Source organism: Giraffa tippelskirchi, chromosome 4 (genome assembly GCF_054371585.1).
Source record: "Giraffa tippelskirchi isolate mGirTip1 chromosome 4, T2T-mGirTip1v1.2.pri, whole genome shotgun sequence".
Taxonomy (NCBI): Eukaryota; Metazoa; Chordata; class Mammalia; order Artiodactyla; family Giraffidae; genus Giraffa; species Giraffa tippelskirchi.
Genome location: NC_137278.1, coordinates 149206878 through 149229860, shown reverse-complemented (window position 1 = coordinate 149229860; position 22983 = coordinate 149206878). Strand labels below are relative to the sequence as shown.

The window sequence follows — 22983 nt, the reverse complement described above, 5'->3', positions numbered from 1 at the left end:
TGGGCTGGTTTACCAGGCAAGAGGCGATCTCTGCTATAGACAGAGAGCTGGGGCATCGAGGGACACCATTGGTGCTGTTGAGTTCAAAGACTCAACAGTCACTGTTATCAGGAAGCCACTGCTGCTCCTGGGTATTAACTTCGTGGGTGCTGAGAGGTAGTCCTAGCGTGTTCACAGCTGAGTTTACCGGCAGAAACAAAGCAGGTGGCTCCAGCCTTCGATCCATCTTCCAAGTGCTTCTAGTTGGCAGAAGCAGAACCCTAACTGCATGGAGATGGGGGAGGTGTGGTTTTTATCCTTCTTTAACACCTGCAGAGCTCTAAAGAATTGATGCTTTCAAACTATGGGGCTGGAGAAGACTCTTGAAAGTCCCTTGGACAGCAAGGAGATCAAACCAGTCAATCCTAAAGGAAATCAATCCTGAATACTCATTGGAAGGACTGCTGCTGAAGCTGAAGCTAGAATACTTTGGCCACCTGATGTGAAGAGCCAACTCATTGGAAAACATCCTGATGCTGGGAAAGATTGAAAGCAAAAGAGGGTGACAAAGGATAAGATGGTTAGATGGCATTACCGATTCAATGGACATGAACTTGGGCAAACTCTGGGAGATGGTGAGGGACAGGGGAGCCTGGAGTGCCGCAGTCCCAGGGGTCACAAACAGTTGGACACGACTTGGTGACTGAATAACAACAACAGTGACACCTGCAGTCTCAGAAACACTAGAGGACTTCCCTGGTGGTCCAATGGTTAGGAATCCACCTCATAATGAAGGGGACACAGGTTTGATCCCTGGTTGGGGAACTAAGATCCCACATGCCACAGAGCAGCTATTGAGCCCCTGTGCTCTGGAGCTCGCTTGTCACAACTAGAGAGTCTGTGCACCTCAACAAAAGATCCTGCATGACGCAACAATAAATATTAAAAAGAAAAGAAATACTAGAGGTTTGGCATAAATACTGAGAGCCAGTTCAGAGCACCCACCACAACTGGATTGTGGCTTTAGGCTTCTTCCTCCTGTCTCATCTTTGGCCAGTTCCTTATTCCTTTGCTTGAGAAATCTTCTCTGACACTCCCTTCTCTACCTCCACCCTTAGAGAATGCAATGCCCTTTGTGAGCTTCCCTAGGTCTTAGCTCTAGCTGTGTGGCCTGTGTAGTTCTCTATATCATAATAGCCCGGTTTCTTCTTCTGGGCTTCCCTGGTAGCTCAGCTGGTAAAGAATCCGCCTGCAATGCAGGAGACCCCTGTTCAATTCCTGGGTTGGGAAGATCTGCTGGGGAAGGGATAGGCTACCCACTCCAGTATTCTGGCCTGGAGAATTCCATGGACTATCGTGGGGTCGCAAAGAATCAGACATGACTGAACAATTTTCACTTTATTCCTCCACTAGACTATAAATGCCTTAAAAGTAGAAACTTGGTGTATTATTTGTTAAGAATAATAAGTAGTTCCTATATTATAACATCCCAAATAGCGTTTCTTTTCCTATTTTCTTTGCTCCATACTTTTGTGTGCTGATATCTATATGGTAAAAGCAAAAAAAAGGTAACTTTCTGGCTTTTTGGCAGAGCAAAGAGTAGTTCCACCAATATTCTCTATATATGTATTCTTATTTGACTCTCTGTGTACCTACATAGGTACAACTATACTCCAATAAAGTGAAAGTTTCTCAGATGTGTCCGACTCTTTGCGACCCCATGGCCTGTACAGTCCTTTAAATTCTCCAGGCCAGAATACTGGAGTAGATAGCCTTTCCCTTCTCCAGGGGATCTTCTCAACCCAGGGATTGAACCCGGGTCTCCCACATTGCAGGTGGGTTCTTTATCAGCTGAGCTACAAGGGAAGCCCCACATTCCAATAAAAATTAATTAAAAATACTTGAAGTTCTAAAATTCCAGAACTCTATGAATACTACTTTGTTTTTCATTCAATAATTATTACTTCTGTATAGTGAAACTTTCTTCACCCTCTGAAGTCTAAGCTTCTGTGGTATTTCAGTTTTGTTTCCTCACATCTTCCATGATACCTAGTCCAGTGTCCTGCATAGTCTGAAACAGGCTCTTAAGAGGTCAAAAATAAACATACAGATTGAGATCTTTCCGAGGGGAAATATTCATCAAGTTTTCTCCTCTTTACTGTCGTATGTGACTTTCTTTTGGGGGTGACATTCAAATGTAATTTGAGTATGCCTGCAAGAAATCAGTCCTCAACATTTTTGGATATGTTTCTGTAGTCAGAACTGAGATTCTTTTCCTTAGAGCAGGGCTGTGTTCACTGCCCAATTGTCTATTCCTGTGACTGAATGTGAAAAGGCTTCTTTTATGAAAATTGTGTTGCATGCATATAAAATACTCTTGGCCTGTGGATAATGCCAGATATAGTAGGGAGTTTTCTATAGGGGACCAGTTTTTATTCTGCTCCCTGTCTCTTACACAGGGCAGTCATAAAATCACAAGACCATTCAACAGTTTTTCTTAATCTTGGAGGAGTCACTTTTTTAGAAAATGAAGTTTAAAAAAAAAAAGGAAATAAAATTCTCTCTAAACATGTAAATGACCTATGGACAAGGCATAATGTTTCTGAAACTTTGACTTACGTCAGTAGTTCAATCTCAAGAAAAAAGTTACCATGAATGCAGATTAAGCAAAGCCCAAAAGCATGTGAAAGGGAAAGAAAATAAGTACCTTTTTAAAAAATAATTATATTTAGCTGCTATTTTACATTATGGCTTCTCTGGTGTCTCAGATGGTAAAGAATCTGCCTGCAATGCAGGAGACCTGAGTTCAATCCCTGGGTCAGGAAAATCCCCTGGAGAAGGGAATGGCAACCCACTCCAGTATTCTTGCCTGGAGAATATCATGGACAGAGGAGCCTGGCGGGCTAAGTCCATGGGTTCACAAAGAGTCAGACACAACCAAGTGACTTTCACTTTGATATTACATTTTAGGGAAACAGCAACATTCACCTCTGGGGTAAAATGGAGATTCTGTTTGAGGAGAGAAAAAAAAAAAAGACCAGCCTTTGGGATTGTGAGCTAGTCTCTATGGGGACGGTTTGACAATGAGAATTTTTAATACTTTGTTTGGAGTAATAAAATTACAGTGATTTGGACCTGTGGAACTCAGAAAAGAGATGAAGGAGAAGGAAATCTGAGCAAAATGGCAGCAGGCAGGACCTGAGAAGAAAATATAGTGATAAATTCCCTGTGTTGAAAACAACCATAGAACTTTTGGATACTCAAATTTTCTGTCCTGTGCTTAAGTATACTAATTCCTCTTGTAATTTCCAGACCTTCAGTAAGTCTTTTATAAACAACCACTTGTACAGAATGGTGCTTGAGGAATAAATGAGGAGGGGGCAATGGTGACAACTAGGATGAAGTGGGGCAAAGAGGAGATAGCAGCCACTAAAAAGCAGGAATTTAAAGAAGATCAAGAATTCCTTCTTAACCTTGGAGTAACCTTGGGGAATCATAACCTATGTGTTAAAGGGCCAGGTAAACCTAGAGGCCTGGGACACTTGAGGTCATTCGACGCTACACATGAAAGGTTAAAGCCTGATCCCCAAGCAACAGGAACAACCCCCAGATTGTACAGGATCAGATGGGCTGAGGTGCCCTTTAAGGACTTGAATACAGAGAATTCATAGAGAAAATTGGAGACTGATATTAAGAACCATTCATCTCACTGAAGAAACTGCATATTTAGAAACAAGAACAACAAAAACTGCGTATTTAGAAACGATAACAACAAAACAGAACTCTGTAGCCTCTTCCCATGTGGATCTGTGCATTCTTAGTAACTGTCACCATGGTAGCAAGGCAGTTTGACAGGGTGCCTTCTTAGCACAGTATATACAAAGGAGAGAGATAACAGCTCATCATGTACTGTCTTATACCTTCCTTATTTATTTGTGTTGATCCTGTACCTCTGACTATTAGCCTCTGACACTTCTCTTCCTAATAGCATCAAACACAGTGCTAAGAATATATTAGGCACTAAAACACATATACTGATTGACTGGATTGAGTAAATTATATTTCTGCTGTGTCTTCCTTTCTAAGCTATAGAGAGAGTCACCCAGCAGAAATTTGATTTTAAAAATGACTCCTGGGAACTCCCTGGCAGTCCAGTGGTTAGGATTCTGCACTTTCACTGCCGAGGATGCGGGTTCAGCCCCTGACTGGGGAATTAAGATCCTGTAAGCCTTGCAACAATCTCCCCACCCCCACCCCAAAAAAAACCTCCTATATATATCTAGAGGATCAAAACTAGGCCATTTTCCTAATTGGACTGGCCCAACGTGCATTTCAGATTGGAGGGGTGAAAGGACAGAGATTAAGTACTCTGAGACTCTTTATCTTATTAGAAGACTAACATGTAAGTAGTAGATAGATGAGTAAGTAAATTCGCTTGCATCAGTAAGGCCGCTCAAGGCCCAGAGGCTTTTTGTGAAGACTTGCAGTGCTGTTTTCTGCTTGGATGCAAAGACAAGATTGGCAGCAGTTCCTGAGTGAGTAATGTCAGGTCTGGGTTAAAGCCCAGAGGACAGGGAGTTCCCCAGATTTGGACTTCAAACTGAGAAAGCTTTTTGGGCACCTTATATTCAATGAACACTCAGCCTGGGAAGCCTCCTTATTATAACACTTTGAGTGAATGATAATCTTTTAGTGTAGTCTTTTCCCTAATATATTCTTAGATTTCGTTTTAATTTGTCATCTGTATAATTGCCCTGCATTTCAGTGACTTTCATTTCTACTCTTAATGTTTTGTTATTTCACATTTCTTTTTTAAAGTATTTAAATGTAGATATAGCCTCTTTGTTTTAATAGCCGGGGGCGGGGGGGTGTGCCTAAATTTGCCACTTTTAAATCTGGGTTCCTGTAGTTTCAACAGATTCTCAGCATGTGCCACCTCCAGCTTACAGATTGATATTCCAGTCATGTTTGAGGCTGAAAACAGCTGCAAGAATTTGTCCTTAGAATTCTTTAGCAGTTGCTTCCAGTTGATAAAGTCCAAATTTGGCTGGTTGAGGGATCAGCTACTGGGATGTGATTATCATCATGATATCACCCCATTGGGACAAACCAAATGGGACCAGCCTCTCGTGGAACAAGCTGCGGAGGTCACATTTGCCAGAGAGGAACAGGTTAAATCCTTCCAAACTTGCTAAGGAATTTGACCTAGTTCCTGGAAATTAGAGTGTTTAATGAAAAGTATATTTGGTTGCAAATGTGTTTCTTTCTTTCTCAAAATTACTTTTGAACCCCTGTGAGACAGGGATCTCGTGGACTCAGGTACCACCGTTAATAAGCTTGACTAATTCAGTATGAAGTTTGTAGAGCAGACAAATAATATGACTTCATTTTATGAAAAGAATGTTTAGGCTTATAGTGGTGAACGTCTGTGGAGACACAGTTGACATGCTTCCAGCACGCTTGTCTCCTTTTTTTTGACCCCTGTGTTTAAAACAATGGCAGGCACAGGTGCTCAGTCAGTGTTGAAGAAGTGAGGGGACGAATTTGAAAAGCTCCTCACAACCTGACTCCTACCTACTTGTCCAGTTGTGGTATATCTAACTGCCCTCTCCCCAAAACATCCAATTTATACTTAGGCAAAATAGTTACTGAGCTTCCTAAAAATCTCTCCAGCTTTCCCACTTCTGTACCTTTGCTGTTAACTGTACCAATGGCCTGGAATATTCTTCTCTCATATACCAGAATATGAAAAAGTTACTGTTTTTCAAGCCTCATCTCAAATGCTGTTTCCTTCATGAAAATTTTACTGATGATCTCAATAAGGTAAATCCAAGCCTCTTTGCCTTCTAACTCATAAAACTCTGTACCTCCTGGTCATTTATTCTCAACTATTTTATCACATAATTATCTCTGTAGTTAACTTATTACAAGCTTGCCATATAGTAATCTTCTTGAAGATTGGCACTGGGTCTTATTCATCTTTACAATAACTCGCACATAGTTGATACTCAGTAATTGTTGTTATTCAGTTACTCAGTCATGTCCAACTCCATGGATTGCAGCACACCAGGCTTCCCTGTCTTTCACCATCTCCCAGAGCTTGCTCAAACTCTTGTCCATTGAGTCAGTGATGCCATCCAACCATCTCATCCTCTGTTGCCCTCTTCTCTTGCCTTCAATCTTTCCCAGCATCAATCTTTTCTAATGAATCGGCTGGTTGCATCAGGTGGCCAAAGTGTTGGAGCTTCAACTTCAGCATCAGTCCTTCTAATGAATATTCAGGATTGATTTCCTTTAGGATTGACTGATTTGATCTCCTTGCAGTCCAAGGGACTCTCAAAAGTCTTCTCCAACACCACAGTTCAAAAGCATCAATTCTTCAGCATTCAGCTTTCCTTACGGTCCAACTCTCACATCCATACATGACTACTGGAAAAACCATAACTTTGACTGTGTGGACCTTTGTCGGCAAAGTAATGTCTCTGTTTTTAATACACTGTCTAGGTTTGTCATAGCTTTTCTTCCAAGGAGCAAGCGTCTTTTAATTTGATGGTTGCAGTCACCATCTGCAGTGATTTTGGAGCCCAAGAAAATAAAGTCTCACTGCTTCCATTGTTTCCCCATCTATTTGCCATGAAGTGATGGGACTTCATGCCATGATCTTCGTTTTTTGAATGTTGAGTTTTAAGCCAGCTTTTTCACGCTCTTCTCTCACCTTCATCAAGAGGCTCTTTAGTTCCTCTATGCTTTCTGCCATTAAGGTGGTGTCATCTACATATCTGAAGTTATGGATATTTCTCCCGGCAGTCTTGATTCCAGCATTTGCTTCATCCAGCCCAGCATTTCACATGATGTACTCTGCATATAAGTTAAATAAGCAGGGTGACAGTATACAGCCTTGACGTACTCCTTTCCCAATTTGGAACCAGTTCGTTGTTTCATGTCGGTTTTAACTGTTGCTTCTTGACCTGCATACAGGTTTCTCAGGAGGCAAGTAAGATGGTCTGGTATTCCCATCTCTTTTGTAAGAAATTTTCAAGTTTGTTGTGATCCACACAGTCAAAGGCTTTAGCATAGTCAATGAAGCAGAAGTAGATGTTTTTCTGGAATTCTCTTGCTTTTTCTATGATCCAACGGATGCTGGCAGTTTGATCTATGATTCCTCTGCCTTTTCTAAACCCAGCTTGAACATCTGAAAGTTCACGGTTCACATACTATTGAAGCCTGGCTTGGAGAATTAAGCATTACTTTGCTAGCCTGTGAAATGTGTGCAATTGTGTGGTAGTTTGAACATTCTTTGGCATTGCCCTTCTTTGGGATTGGAACGAAAACTGACCTTTTTCAGTCCTGTGGCCACTGCTGAGTTTCCATATTTGCTGGCATATTGAGTGCAGCATTTTAACAGCATCATTGCTTAGGATTTGAAATAGCTCAGCTGAAATGCAAAAGTAGGAACTCAGTAATTAGTTGTTGAAATAATTACGGTATTCAATTTTATAGTGCTGTACTGTGAACCCCAGCAAATTTTTTATCAGTTTTCTTAATAAAATATAAATATTGTTCTCATAAATGGACACTATTTAAACTCCCGAATAGATTGGAGTTGTATTTGTCAGCATTTTCTTTCTAGTTAATTCTGTAAAAGATTGGAGCCCTCATTAAGACAAAAGGGCTCTCCCTTTGTGTTTTAAATGGTCATGGACTTGTTTAGTTCTTTTAGTGACATCATTAAAATTTATATCTTGTGTTCCTCAGTGAATATCTTTTGAGTGTGTTTTTCCTAAGTATGTATGTATCATTAAATTTTAATTCCTCTGATCATTCATTTCTGTTGTTCTCACCTGTGTTACTTACAGTTGGCATTTCCATCCATTTATCCATTTACATGTAGAGCAAAGGTCTTCATGGAGACTTTTGGGGCTGTGCTTTCTGCATATTATTAAACATTTTTTCTACAAATGACTTTGTCTTGACACTTAATGATAAAACTAAAAATTTTCTCCCATTTTTCAATAGTTAGCTATCACCACATGCAGAGGTTGAAGAGAGGGGAGATGTAGCACAGATTATCCAAGAATTAAGGCTGGAAGTGAACTGAAAGCTTCCCTCTTAAAAGCAAACACAGCACTATGTGTTTTATTTCCTAAAACTTCTAGTTCTCCTGAGGAAGGCACGTAATATCTCATTCAGAAGATTCTAAGGATTTAAGACAAAAGATGCGAAGAAGTGGAAAAAACTGTCCTTTTCAAAAATTTGGGATGGTCTTTATTCTGACTGCTACATGAGTAGCAGTCCTAAATTATAACTTTCCAAGTCCCCTAAAAGCTTTATTCCTAAAATAAATGCTGCTTCAGTCAAACCCTCACCAGTTTTTATTTTAAATGAAATTCTCTTTTTATCATGCTTCTTCCCTTGCTTAGAGCCGTGACTCTGTGTCCTCTCTTTTTGTCACTCTCTCCCCATCTCATTTCCTTCTTTTCTAATCATATTTCTGTCCTTCTTCTCATTCTCTTTATTCTAAGTTATAATGTATGTACTTAAAATACTTTTACATTTTTAAAGTCATTTCATAGTCTTCCTGTCTTAATTGATGCTTTTCAGAATATCCACTTCTTATTGAAAACATCTGTTAAGCATCTGTTATCAGCCAGCTCCTGAGCCAGGTAAGGAGATATAATCATAAACAAATGATTTAAGGCCCCTGTAAGGCGCTCATAGTACTAGAGATGGCGTTCATTAAGTAAATAATAACATAGCTTATTTGTCTAATAACTCAAAGTCTACGATAGAGTGGAGTCGAAGGTGGCTTTACTGAGAAAGTGATATTTAAGCTGAATTTTGTGAATACAAGTATGAATGAAGTATGAAGGGGCTTGGCATGCTCAAGATAAAGAGAAAACACAGGGGTGGGGAAGGATGGGAAAAAAAGAGAGAAGACCAATGTGGTGGGAAAATTTTGAGCCAAGGGTGGAGTGATTTGAGGGGAGGTAGGTAGGGACCAGGACATGTAATGCCACTATAGGCCAGTTTATATATTTTGGACTTAATCCTAAGAAAAATGGAAAAGCTATTGGAAAGTTTTAAATAAAAAGGATGTGATCAGATTTTATTATTTTAAAAGTAACTGTGGAGAAATTTAAGATTCAGGAGACCCCTAAAAAAGCTATTGCTGTAACATAGGTGTTAATGATATTGGTTTGGACTAGTAAAGATGGGAAGAAGTATGTGTTTTGAAATTCTATTGTGGACAGAATTCACAGGACTTAACACTTCCCTGTGGATGAGTTTAGATCTGTCCTGTCTGGAGACAGAGGGAGAGGTGAAATGACTTCTCTTGAAGCATAGGAGTCTTACTCAAGATTAATTCATGATAATATAGTAGTTCATGATGGAAAGATGCAGATAAAAGACGAGGAGACTTCATCTTAGTAGAATATAAATGCCATGCCATAAGTCAGGGATTTTTAATTTCTTGTTTATTACTGTATCTCTAGTGGTTGGAATAGTGCCTGACACATACCTGCTAAATAAATATTTGTGGAATGAATGCCTAGTGCCACAGTTACAGTACAGAAACTATCTAAGCAGTTGCCTTGGCCAAGACTAATTATAAGAAGAAAAATTTAGATTAAATTTACTGTCACACCTCACATTGCCTCTCTAAAGGGGCAATGAGAGAAAGCTTTGTTTTTGTTTATTTATTTACTTATTTGGCTGTTCCTGGTCTTGGCTGTGGCACGTGGGATCTTTAATTATGGCATGTGTGATCTCGTTCCCTAATCAGGGATCAAACCTGGACTCCCTGCATTGGGAGCGTGGAGTCTTAGCCACTGGACCACCAGGGAAGTCCAGGTTTTAATCATGGGAAGCTGGAGAATTTAAGCTAAGCAGCCAGCTGGTGTATAGGAATAAAGATGGACAAAATACTTGCCTGGGCGGCTCGGCTGGGACCGGGTAAAGGTCCTCGAAGCCTAGTGGCTTTGCAGGACCTCGTTGTTGGAAACCACAGAGAATCTGAGTATATCTGAGTGTGTGGGCTAAATTCCTGACTTTAATTATAAATGGAAATTTATCATTGCTTGTATCACACATCTGTGAGACTTATAGATTGCCTCATCAGCAGGACCCAAGAACAAAAGCCTGTCTACAGTTATCGTCCAGCTCTCCTAAACTGAATTTTCCAAGTTGAAATAGCCAAGTATACTAGTAAGCTTCTGAAAGCAGCCAGTTCATCCAGTGTCTACTGCAGAGGCTGGAAAACTGCCACCTGTGGGACCAGTTAGCCTGCAGCCCATTATTTACTTTTTAACAGCTTTATTGAGATACAATTCACATACCCTACAGTTGCCCTTTTAAAGTGTACAATTCAGTGGTTTTTTGGTGTGTTTATTGAGTTACACTATCTTCACCACAATTGATTTTATAACATTTTCATCACATATCCCCAGAAAACCCTCACCCATGAGCAGTTCCTCTCCCTGTCACCAAAACCTGCCAGCCCTCGTATTCTTTTTTTTTGTCTATAGATGTGTGTATTCTGGACATTTCTTATAAGTGGAATCATACAATAGATGGTTTTTTTGCAACTGGCTTCTTTCATTTAGCATGTTTTCAGGATTCATCCAGGTTGTGGCACAACAATGCTTCTTTCTTTCTTACTGCCAAAAGAATGAAATGGATGTTTCCACATTTTGACTATGATGAATAATGCTGCCATGAACATTTGTGTACAGTGTTTTGTGTGGACATATATTTTCATTTCTCTTGGGTATATACGTAGGACTGGAATTGCTAGATCATACTAACTCTCTGCTTAGATGTTTGCTGCTGCTGCTGCTGCTGCTGCTAAGTCGCTTCAGTCGTGTCTGACTCTGTGCAACCCCATAGACGGCAGCCCACCAGGCTCCGCCGTGCATGGGATTTTCCAGGCAAGAGTACTGGAGTGGGGTGCCATTGCCTTCTCCATTAGATGTTTGAGAAACTGCCAAACTGTTTTCCAAGGCTGCTGTGACATTTTACAATTCCCACAGTAATGTATGAGGGTTGCAGCTTCTGCATATTCTTGCCAACACGTGTTATTGTCTTTTTGATTAAAGCCATCAAGGGGTGAGGAATGATATCTCATTAGGTTTTGTTTTGCATTTCTGTAATTTACAGCTTATTTTTATACAATGTGAAAACTATGAATGGTTTTTACATGTTTTTAATGTTGAAAAAATCAGTAGAAGAATATTTATCTGAAATTTCAATTTCAGTGTCTATAAATAAAGTTTTAGGGAAATACAGTCTCACCAATTTATTTTGTATTGTCCGTGGCTGCCTTTCTCCCTACAACAGAGCTGAATAGTTACAACACTGACTGCATGGCCTGCAAAGCCTAAAATGTTTACTGTCTGTTCATTTACAGAAAATATAGTTGGATGGGACTTGTCTACAATGTAGTTGATGGGACTGCAAAGAATCTAGGATAGGAAGGAGGAAATATCACTGCCCAGTAGCAATGGGTTTTTAAAAAATAAAAATAGGGGATGCAAACGAGCAGAACAAGGGAGCAAATCAGGATGTTATGGATCTTAGGGAGACTACCATATTTTCACTTGAATCATTATTATAAGATCCTTCCAAATCTGGGCTCTCCAATCTTGCAGTTCTCTCTGAGTTCAATTCCTAATCTACTGTTCTGGTTATATATTGTTCATCAGAAACCTCCAGGGATGTCCCATGCCTGCAGACCTCTTCTTCAGGAACACTTGGCCAGTGTCCCACATGATCTGCCACAACTTAATTTTCTGACGCTTACCTTCTATCGAAGATGTGCATGTGCTAAGTTGCTTCAGTCATGTCCAACTCTTTGCTACGCCATGGACTGTGGCCTACCAGGCTCCTCTGTCCATACGATTCTCCAGGCAAGAATACTTTACCACTGAGCCACTGTTGGAGACACCTCACCTGAATTTCAGGATTTTGTGCTTTCACTCATACTTTCTTTTCTACTTGGAATGCTTTTCTCTTCTCCAAATCCTAGACACATTTTATTATTATCATAAAATATTTCAAGCATACAGAGAAGATAATAATGTAGGGATATCTGTGCACTCATCACCAAGCTTTGTTGAATCTTTTGCCATCTTCTTTAGTTTGAAAAAAAACACTTACTGAAACAATATTACCCACGTAGATACTTTTAAAACCTCCACAAATACTAAGTCTTCTAAGTTCGGCCTTGTTAATGAACCCAATCAGAATTAAACTTCTTTCTGTGATTTCCTGTAACCCTTTCTTTATACCTGTACCATCTGATTTATTCTACCCTGTAATATCTTCTTTAAGTGTTCCTTACTATTATCATTCCCATATAGTGGTACAAAGATGATTTTAGATAGTCCAAGGTAAAGGCATTTAAAATTTTTAGAATTGTGTTTATTTAAAAATGCATATTAGAAATATGTAAGCACAAGTATTTAAAAATATATATCTAGAACATCAACTCCACGATTTCCCAGATACTCTAAACTAGGTAGAGGTACTAGAAAAATATGGAGTAAATAATGATGTTAGAAAAATATGAAGTAAATAAAAATGCAGATGATATGGCAAAAGTTTTGAAGGTTGTACTCAGTTTAGCTTAGAGAATTTAGCTTTTTAGAACAGAGACCCAGTTTTATTAATTTTTGCATATCCTAAGTATCCAACTAACTCCAAATTAGTCCAACTAAATCCAAACTCTCTGGGACAGCGAGATCCTTGAAAATTGTATGAAACCTCCCAAAACTCTGACAGACCACACTTAGACGTTGTCGCCACATTGAGTGTCCCCAGCACATATGCCAAGGACAGATGGTGCTTTTTTTCCCCTCTCTCTTCCCTGTCCATTATGACAAGTTGCCCCAGTTGGGCCTTGATAAATATGAAATAATGCTAATAATAGTCATCATCTGAAGGAATGAGAACTCAGAGTTGCCAGAATGCTGTCATTAGTATCCACTTCAACAGATCAGTCTCAGCAAATTTCAGTCTATGGGCCATTTTAGAGAAATATTTCTCCGCCTCCTTAAAAATCACTATTTTGTGGCATCTTTTCATTATTGTTAACACAGAACCATCTGAAGTCACATTGGCAACTGAATTTGGTCTTGAGACTTGGCGGCAAGGAATCATTTTGTTGTGTAGCAAGCCCAAAGCATCATGCTAGCCAAATTATGTCATGCAGTTACAGAACTGCTGTCCAGTCTTCCAGCTTTTCTGAGTAAATGTGGCCTTCTCAGCAGTTTCATCCCTCCTACCCAAAAATGACCCTGTATGCTCTCAAATATCAGAGAATCCTCATTGTGATGAAATCTTTCACTCTATGTATTAGTATTTCCTTTTTTACGGCCTGTGTTTTGAGGTGGTGTTTTGTTAGTATGGAGGAGTCAGGGGAATCCCTGACGCTTCTAGGTCACCAAAGAAGATCAGAACATATCAAAAGTTTGGTTGAACCCCCAAAGCTTTACTCATATTAGACTGGATATGCTTCTCAACAAAGCCCGAGAAGCTTCTCTAAGTAGGTTTAACTTTTGCTTCTTAACTCCCACTGCTAAGGCATAGATCTTTCATGATCCTAAAATTCCACAGCGAGACTGGCTTCTAACCAGGGTACAGAGATAACCCTATTACTTTATCATCCAAATGAGGACACTATTGAAAATATAGCAGAGGTGCTGGGGGGGAAAAAAAGCACAAACCATCCAGGGACACCATGATGTGAAGTCACCATACTTAAAACATTGTGAGCCCTTTAGCCTCTGCAGCAGAGCCTCTCAAATTGGGGCCTGGACTTCAGCTTGAAAGTCTGTGGAGTTTCTTAGGAACTTTAAAGTTTCGTTTTTATTTCAGTGGAATGCTTGTGTTTGCATTGTGTATGTTGGGCCATTGTTTGTCCCTAAGTGGGGGAGCTTTGAGTGTCCTCAGCCAAAAAGAGAACAGAAGCAGGTACTTCCCTGGTGTCCAGCGATTAAGACTTCTTCTCCCTCCCAATGCAGGGGGCACCGGTTTGATCCTTGGTTGGGGAACTAGAATCCCACATACCGCAGGGCGCGGCGAAAAACGAATAACACTGTGGCTATGTAAATCAACCATATTTCAAAAATTTTCTTTTAACTTAAAAGAAAATTTTAAAAAATAGCAATACATTGGGGAAAAAAAAGAACACAAGCAGATTTCAAACATAGTGAAATGTTCAAGCCAAGGGACAGTCCGAGGTTAGCGTGGCCAGTACAGAAAGATGTGTAGTAGTTCTGAAGAGCACAGTGAAATGTGATGCCAGAAGACTGAAGAACTTAAGGGCCTTTGTGATACATTCTACCATCTTCATTTTGCGAGGAGAGGTAGAGTTTGAGCAAAACATCACATGTCACATTGATATTAATTTACATTTAATTTTGTACACTTTTAAACTATACATTTGTGCTGATTTTATAAGAACATATAGGGGCTTCCCAGATGGCCCAGCTGGTAAAGAATACACCTGCAGTGTAGAAGTCACAGGAGCCACGAGTTTAATCCCTGGGTCGGGAAGATACCCTGGAAGAGGACATGGCAACCCACTCCAGGGTTCTTGCCTGGAGAATCCCCCAGAGGATGACAGAGGAGCCTGGTGGGCTACAGTGCATGGGGTCACCAAGAGTTGGACACGACTGAAGCGACTGAGCACAAAAGAACAGTTTTCTCACACGTAGATTTATGTTAGTACATATTAAAGAAGACTAACAACAAAAATTAATTTAATTTTGAAGATCAGCAGGAATTAAAAGTTTAGCAATCAAAACTCCTAGAGCAGTTGTGTTTTTCTGTCTTCCTTGTCCAATTTTGCCCCCTGGTGGTTATAGTTGGTAGTAGATGTAAAATGTTTAGTTGCCAAGCAGTGTTTGACTCTTGCCACCCCCATGGACTGTAGCCCACCAGTCTCCTCTGTCATTGAGATTTCCCAGGCAAGAATACTGGAGTGGGTTGCCATTTCTTTCTCCAAGGGATCTCCCCTACCCAGGAACAGAACCTACGTCTCTTTTGTCTCCTGCATTGGCAGGCGAATTCTTTACCACTATAGCACCACCTGGGAAGCCTCTACTGTCCTCCTTGCTGGCAAAACAAATCACTAACCACCGTCACTACCATCGCCACTAACTACTCTGTCTACATCACCACCACAAGTAGAAAGAGGAAGGAAGGGCATTAGTGGCTCCATCAAATCCAACATCTTATTTATGGGCACAACTTATGCCCTGAAATTCTACACCTCTCCTGGGGTCTTCAAAGGAGTGGACCACCCAGAAGGAAACTTAACGGTCCCTTTTGCCTCTCAGAATCTTAGGGCAGATATTAATCTTGCTTTCTTTTCTCTTGTTCCACCTCTAGCCCCTCTTAGTTCTGCAAAGTCACCTTCCAAGTAGAAGACAACAAGAAAGGAAAAGAAAAATAGAAAAACAAAAGGAAAGAAAACCCTTTGCCCCAAGGTTTTTCCTAAACCCAGAAGCCAGAAATCTCTGATATATAACCAGTACACCTTCAAAACCTTAGCTCCTCCAAGTTGTATAACTTCCTCATCAGTCCCTTCTAGGGACTGGCTCAAAGAGAAAGGGTTGGGGGCAGAAGCAGTCTTGGTCCTCTTGGTGTTCATCATATACTATCAGCACGTAAGTGGTCAACTGTTATTTGTGCTGTGTGATTCCAAGGGCTCCTCCCCAGTAAGGGACAGTGACAGTGTGGACCCTGTTGTGCTTAGACAAATATAAATCCCATATTAAAAGGATTAGGAGAATTCCGTGGAATACTGTCTAATCCATTTAAAATGACAAAAGGGAAAATGATTTTATGATTTTAGCCATGTTTAGCCAACTTTTAGAAAAAAGTTGGAAGAACAGATAAGTAAAATACTTACGCTGGTTAGAGTGCTTGATTGTGGCAAATGATTTAATTTGGAATTACACTAACATTGATAGAATGCTGTAAATGTATTTAAAATAAATGAAAATGTCCTTGTTCTGTTTACCCATTGCTACATAATAAACCACCCCAAAACTTAAGAGGCTTAAAATCACACTTATTTTTTTTTTTTAAAAGACAAGCTTATAGAAACAGAGGGTAGAAAGTGGTTGCTAGGGGCTGGGATGGGGAAATAGGGAGAGGTTGGTACTTCTCCAAACTTTTAAGGGTACAAACACTTTCAATTATAAGATGAATAAGGTCTGAGTACCTGATGTATAACATGGTCACCATAGCAGATAACACTGTATTATATAATTGAAATTTGCTAAGACAGTAGCAAATGGTTCCCCTCCCCCTCAAAAAAAAAAAAAGGTATCTATGTGAGGTAAGGGATGGATTAACTTGAGTGGGGGTGAGGGGTGAGGGTGGGGAAAATCCCTTCACAGAGTACAAGAATATCAAATCATCACATTGTTTACTTCACCTTACAGTTTTATTAGTCAGTTATACCTCAGTAAAGCTGAAAAAAATCCAACCCTTTATTATATCTCACAATTCTGTGGCTTGGCTGGGTGGTTCTTCTAGAGGTCTTGGGGCCTTTTCATGAGTTTGCTGTTATGTGGCAGCTGGGGCTGGCGCTCCTGTCTGTGGTCTCCTTCTACATGTTTCTTTAGCCCATGCTTTCAACTCAGCATAGAAGAGGCACTTTGTAGAATAGCCAGATATTGGGTAGCACTATCCCAGATGTTGGGATATAGTCATGAACTCCTGCATTGCAGAAAATAAGTAAGTAAACAAATATAAAGTGAGGTAAGTGATTGAGAGGCCACTTTGGAGAAATCAGAAAAGCCCTCTTTGAAGTGACACTTGACGATCTGGGGAGGAAAGCATTTGCTAGTGCAAATGTCCAAGGCTTGAAAGAACTTGGAGGTTTAAAGGAAAACCATAAAAGGCCCGTGTGCTTAGGGAGTAGTGAGTGAGACAAGTGATTGGATTAGGTCATAAAGGTAGTCAGAGATCAGGTCATTAAGAGTCCTGAAAGCCGTGGTAAGGACTTTGGATTTCATCTTGGGTAATGGGAAGAAAAGAGGAGGTTTAAAGTCATAAATTATATTGATTTCCTTGTTCAAAAGAATAGTCCACTCTCACCTTAGACAAGGGTTTTGTAGGCGTCAGGGGTGAAAACAAGGTAATGAAATAGTTCATTGCATCAGGTGATGGAGGTTTGGACAAGAGTAGAGTAATTATGGGAAGTCAGTAGATTATTCATGTATTTTGAAGGAATTTCCAATAAGTGCTGCTGATGGATTGTGTTTGGAGGATGAAGAGAAAGGAGAAAACACAAAAGTCTCCCAACTGTCTCTTTTGAGTGGTAGAGTGAATGAAGTAAAATTCACTGAGGAGGAGCAGACTGGTAGAAGAACAGATTTCTTTATTTGGGGAGAAGGCAGGAAAGAAAATTTGAAATTCTATTTGAACATTTTAAATTATGTTATGCCCACTTAATAATTTGTAATTGAACTGTTAATACATGGTTTAAGGTTCACCCAAATCTGTGCAAGAATAAGACATGTTATAACAAAGTGCCATACTACCTGGGAAATTAGAATTAATGACATATATTTAAAGTATGAGTTCTTAAAGCAAGTTAGTGTTTCTGTTAAGATAATTACTACCATCGATTGAGGGGGGTTTTATTTGTTTGAACCATATGAAATTGCAGATATTGATAATTTTGAACTTGAAAATGGCTTGTGGTTTGTGTCTGTATTCTGGCCATAGAACTATTTGTTTACATATGAATGAATGAATACTCACAAAAACCCTTAAGGTAGACTTTCTGTTAACTTATGCTTGATCAAATGGAAGTTCTGAAAGAAGTTAAATAACCTGCCAAAAGTCTGATAACAAGTAAGTAGATGGGCAAGAATCAAAACAAAGTCTTGCTGACAAAGCATCTGGACTCTCGGTCACAAGGTTATACCACCCCTATTTCCAGCCAGAATCATTCTGCCTTCCTCTCAATGTAAAAATCTTCAGTTCCAAAAGACAGATATACAGGCACAGAGTGCTTGGCCTGACGGTGTGAAGAATTGCTGACTATCTTCCTCCTACAGAGAGCCAAGTTCAGGTGGAACTTACAAGTCAGTACTGCATTTTAGAAGTAAATACAGTGAACAAAGAGAAATCAGAGTGAGTTAATACTATTAAAGGTTGCTCAGAAATTCCCATTAAATTCATTTTTTCAAGAAATTTCCAGCTTCTCTTCTACATTTATCACTGAAACCTCTCTACTATACAAATACATTAAATAGAAAACAAGTGATTCTAACCTCAGAGAAAATACAATGCCACCGGCTGAAAAATATCACCAGTCAACAAGCTGTGACCACTTTTAGCAAATGCCTTATAGCACGTTTAATACCATACTTAATACCATACTCAGGCATTTCTATACACTGAAAAGTGGTACCACCGGTGAGTGAGAGTCAGTATGGAAATAAGTAAAATACATCATTAATCATAGAGACTTTAGGCTTTTCCCTCTTAACATAGTTTCTGGATTATCTAGATTTCAGTAAAATAAAGAAAGTCTTCATATATGTATTCTCACCCTGTCTGTGAATCAATTAGGAACACTATAAGGACAGAATGGCAGAGTCTGCTTGATCAGTTAGTAATTAGCTGTTTAAACCAAAGGTTAAAAAGAGTTTACATGACTGAAAAGCTTTCTGTCCACCCTTGGGAAGAATATTTCCCACGCAGCTCTTGCATTGTGAATGTCAATTAGAGTCTACAGTCCTTGGTGATGAGCAGTAGAAATAGTCACCTAATGAAATCATACTCCTGTAATATAAAATTGAATTTTCAGTTTAATAACGAAATGAATCTGTTCTTCAATGGTGTATAGATTAGAGGCTGAGTATAATAGGTAGTCCCCAAATTGGTCCTGGAAATAAGGGCAGTACTTATTAATCTCTAAGTTCTCAGCCAGCTCTGATAGTAGTTTAATAATAATAAGTACCAAAACCTAAAACTTCCCGGGTAGCTCAGTGGTAAAGAATCTCCCTGCCATTGCAGGAGACGCAGGAGACATGGGTTCGATCCCTAGGTGGGGAAGATCTCCTAATGGGGAAAATGGCAACCCACTCCAGTATTTCTTGCCTGGATAATCCCATGGACAGAGGAGCCTGGCAGGCTACAGTCCATGGGGTTACAAAAAGTCAGACATGACTCAGTGACTGAGCACGCATACACTGAATCCTTACTACTTCCACATACCATGCTATATGCTTAAGCAATACCTTTTCATTTAAATCTAAACCCTCTGGGATAGGTTATACTTTTGTTTTGATTAAGGCTTAGAGATGTTAAGTAACTTCCCAAGGTCCAAAACTAATGGGAGAGAAGAGGCAACATGGACAAGAAGGCACATGGGAAAGAGATCCCCAAGCCTCTCCAGAGTCTCGCCACTCCTATCCCAGAGCCAGAGCACTGCCTGGAAGCCGAGGCAGAGCTGAGTCAGTCCTCTTGTCATTCTGCAGGCTCCACACTCATCAGTAGTCAGCCTACTGGCCATCATTTTTCCAGTTTCAAGTGTTGCTTGCCTTTGTCTTAAGAATCTTTTCAAATTCTCCTGTCTAACCATGTCTTGGGAATAACTCCTCATCTGACAGCCCAGGACACTCATAAACACCATTTTGCTCCCCTTTCTGTCCCTAGATTAGAAAGCAAAAGACTTGTAATCTTGGATGCATGACAGTGCAGAAGGCTCAGACACTTTCTGGGGCAATGCTGATGACAGCCAGGAGGAAAATGCTTAGTCCAAAGAAAAGAGTATTGTTGAAATCAAGGTACAACCAGGCACTGAGCCAGGGTAGCAGAGGAATGCTAAGAAGTGTCTCATCACAGGCAGAGAATGTCAGAGCTGGAAGAGAACTTGGAGAACAAGTTTTCCCTAGCCTTCCACATAGCAGAGGAGGCCCTGAAAGGAGATCTGGCTTTCTCCAGGTCAAACAGCTGGTTAGTGGCTTAGCCAGAACCAGAAATCAGATGTCCCGAGTTTAATTCTCTCTCTGCTGCACAACACAGGCAAGTCTAGCTTGGGAGCTCTTTCTTTGGTGCTGGATTCTTCTCTGATTCTCCCTGATGTAAGTTGAATGGAGGACCAGTTCCTGAGTTCTTAGAAGCCCAAATCCAATAGCTCAGCAAGGATGCCAAAGTGAAGGCTTTTGTTGGATTAGTTTACTGCCATAAGATATAGTAAGACATTTTAAAAATAACTGGAAGAGCCATAACTGCTTATAGACAGTTTCTCTTTCATAGAAACTCTACGAGACTGCTCTCATTAGCCCCCAGGTTCGTTCAAGAGTGCAGAATGCACTTAGTTTTGTTGAAGCAAGTCTAAGCTTCTTTCCCCGTGATAAATGAGGAACTGACCTTTCTTACAGCTATGCCTATGTTCTTCTGCTCCTTCTTCCGTGAATGCTTATATCACTAGAATTTTTACAGGTGGTGTCATCCTGTTGCCAGTATTTACACTCCCCACAATTTATTTTTGGATATGTCAGTGGCTTCATGCCAGTCACCATTATTGCACCAAAACTCATCAGGGTGCACTTTCTACATTTGCTCTTCATAAGTTTCTGTTTCTTTTATGTCTTTAGAAACTTTTTCTTTTAGAAAAATGCTAGTCTTCAGCAACACTTTATGTATGTCATTGTAGTGAACAGTTTCTTTTTTGTAGCAGATTAAAAACTTTAAAGACTTCTCTTAGAGAGGTATCGATGGAACCTTCAAATAAGATCTTTTTTGTAGAATATAGGAATAGCTGTATTTCTGATAAATATTAAGTGGACTTCCAATTAACATTTTATACTCTTATTAACATTTCGCAGATTGTTTCTGTTCAACCAATTTCAGAACTTCATGAAAAAGTTGAGTGGTAGGTTGGGTAATAGGGTAACATAATGGGAGCCTTTTTTCCAATGCTGGCATGTGAATAAAGTACCTGCAAATCAGAAAAAGAAACAAAATAGAGAGCTTTAAAAACAAGACTTTTCACACTGGTCACATCATTAAATACATACTTACTGGCATAGGGCTGTTGAGTGTGGGGGTGTAACCCACAATACTGCCAACATTTAGCCCTCCAATCTCCTCCATTTGCGACCTAGAAGACCTCTGATATGTGAGCCTTTCAGCTCACTGAAGCACTTTACTTCAGCAAAGAAAGTGAATTGCATTAATAATGTATCAGTTATCAAAGCATCAATAAGGAAGCTAGGACTGTCCTCACCACAGTGTGAGCTGAGGCTCCTGCCTCTCGGTTTCACAGGCCCCACACAGTGGGGAGTTGAAATGAGTCAAGCTGGGGTGAGTGAAGCTTGGCCCCCCACTAGGACCAAGTCGAGGGAAGAGGAGAGTTTGGCCCCACGGCCTCAGTGAAAGTACAGTTGACCCTTGAACAACGTGGGTTTGAACTGCGTGGATCCACTTGGGCTTGGATTTTTTTCAGTAAGTACACATAAATATAGGTGTAGAACACTGTACACAAGACTTGTATTGAAGTGGATAGCCTATCCTTACATAGGCATAAGGTGATGTTTAATATAAAATTGATAATGTGTTAGTTTTCATATTACTGTTTATAACTTTGCTTTCAAAGAATTACATACCATATAGTATGCTTCTCTTTCTTATAATTGGGGAAACTGTATCAGCCTATCACCACAGGTGTTTTTAAGTAACAATGTCTCCAATACTACATTATGAATATGACTGTAATACTGTGTGTCATATACATTTTATGATGATTCTTTCATTATTGTATAAGCCAGGTTACCATGAAGCGATCATATTACTACTGCTTTATTACCAATGCATGAACCGTTATGCCTGTACATAAATATAAATTTCTTTTTCACAGTATCTTTTCATTTCTTTTGCCTAGTGATTGTAATATGTGTAACATCTACAGTGCTTTGTATCATATAAGACAATATTAATGTAGATACTTACAGACAGTTCATCTTTTAAAGACAACATGAACTTCCTGTATCAATAAATAGGATTTTCTTAATAATATTTTCTCTAGCTGACTTAATTGTAAGAATGCAGTATATGATACATATAACATACAAAATGTGTATTAATAAAGTCGATGTTATCAGAATGGCTTCTGGTCAAAATAGGCTATTCGTTAACTTTGGGTGGAGTCAAAGGTTACATGTGGATTTTCAACTACGTGGGGTGTGGCACCTCTAGCTACAACACTGTTCAAGGGTCAGCTACTGTGGGTGCGGCACCTCTAGCTACAACACTGTTCAAGGGTCAGCTACTATAGGAAAAAACCAGGGAACAGACAAAAGTAAGAAAATCTCTAGCTAGACTCTTGGACGGCTTCAAGCGTTGCTTCTCAGCCCTGGACGCACATTAGCATCACCTAGAGAGTTTATTTTAAACACCAGTGCCCAGGCACTACCCCAGACAAACTGAACAGTTACAGCATTTCTATATGTGAGACTTGGGTATCACATGTAGGAAGGATAACACTAAGGACAGAGAGAGGAGACAGTGGCAAACTAAACAGTGCGTTATCTACCTGAGAGGGTAGCTACTTTTGAGCCCTGGCCAAATATTGTCATGTAGGCATGTGACACTATTGTTGCCATTGTTCTGATTTTTAAATGTGCATAACTATTTTTAAGACATTGATTTATGTGACCCATGCTACAACATGGATGAACCTTGGAAACATCATGCTAAGTGAAAGAAACCAGACACAAAGGCCATATGCTGTGTGATTCCATTTGTATGAAATGTCCAGAACAGGCAAATCCACAGAGACAGAAAGTAGATTAGCGGTTGCCGGGTGCGGGGGTGTGACAGCTTCATGCCTAACAGGCTTCTTTGGGAGTGATGAAAATGTTCTGCAATTAGATAGGGGTGGTGGTTGCATAACATTGTGAAATGTATTAAAAGCCACTGAGGGAATTCCTTGGTGGTCCAGTGGTTAAGACTGTGCGTCCAATGCAAGCG

General features: G+C 39.9%; 2 protein-coding genes across 13 annotated transcripts in view; one reads left to right on the top strand and one right to left on the bottom strand.

The window, feature by feature from the left end:
* Nucleotides 1-22983, top strand: part of XPOT (exportin for tRNA) — a 155327-nt gene that overhangs the window by 8911 nt on the left and 123433 nt on the right. For 2 of the 11 annotated variants that reach the window (XM_081588901.1, XM_081588915.1), the window contains exons 1-3: nt 3846-3885; nt 5653-5802; nt 8581-8642. The exons of 6 other annotated variants lie outside the window; for them this stretch is intronic. The gene's annotated coding sequence lies outside the window, so the exon portion shown is untranslated. Of the gene's footprint in view, nt 1-3845; nt 4515-5652; nt 5803-8580; nt 8643-22983 lie in introns of those variants that run through there. 3 more of the 11 variants (XM_081588898.1, XM_081588913.1, XM_081588900.1) reach the window with 2 other exon arrangements.
* The window catches only part of C4H12orf56 (chromosome 4 C12orf56 homolog), a 78530-nt gene continuing 71963 nt past the window's right edge, over nt 16417-22983 (bottom strand). The window contains exons 13-14 of one of the 2 annotated variants that reach the window (XM_081588919.1): nt 20383-20953; nt 16417-16710 (exon numbers count right to left, since the gene is read on the bottom strand). In XM_081588919.1, the coding sequence (XP_081445045.1) occupies nt 20827-20953 (127 nt within the window). In that variant the 3' untranslated portion in view covers nt 16417-16710; nt 20383-20826. The remainder of the gene's footprint in view (nt 16711-20382; nt 20954-22983) is intronic. The other variant, XM_081588920.1, reaches the window with a different exon arrangement.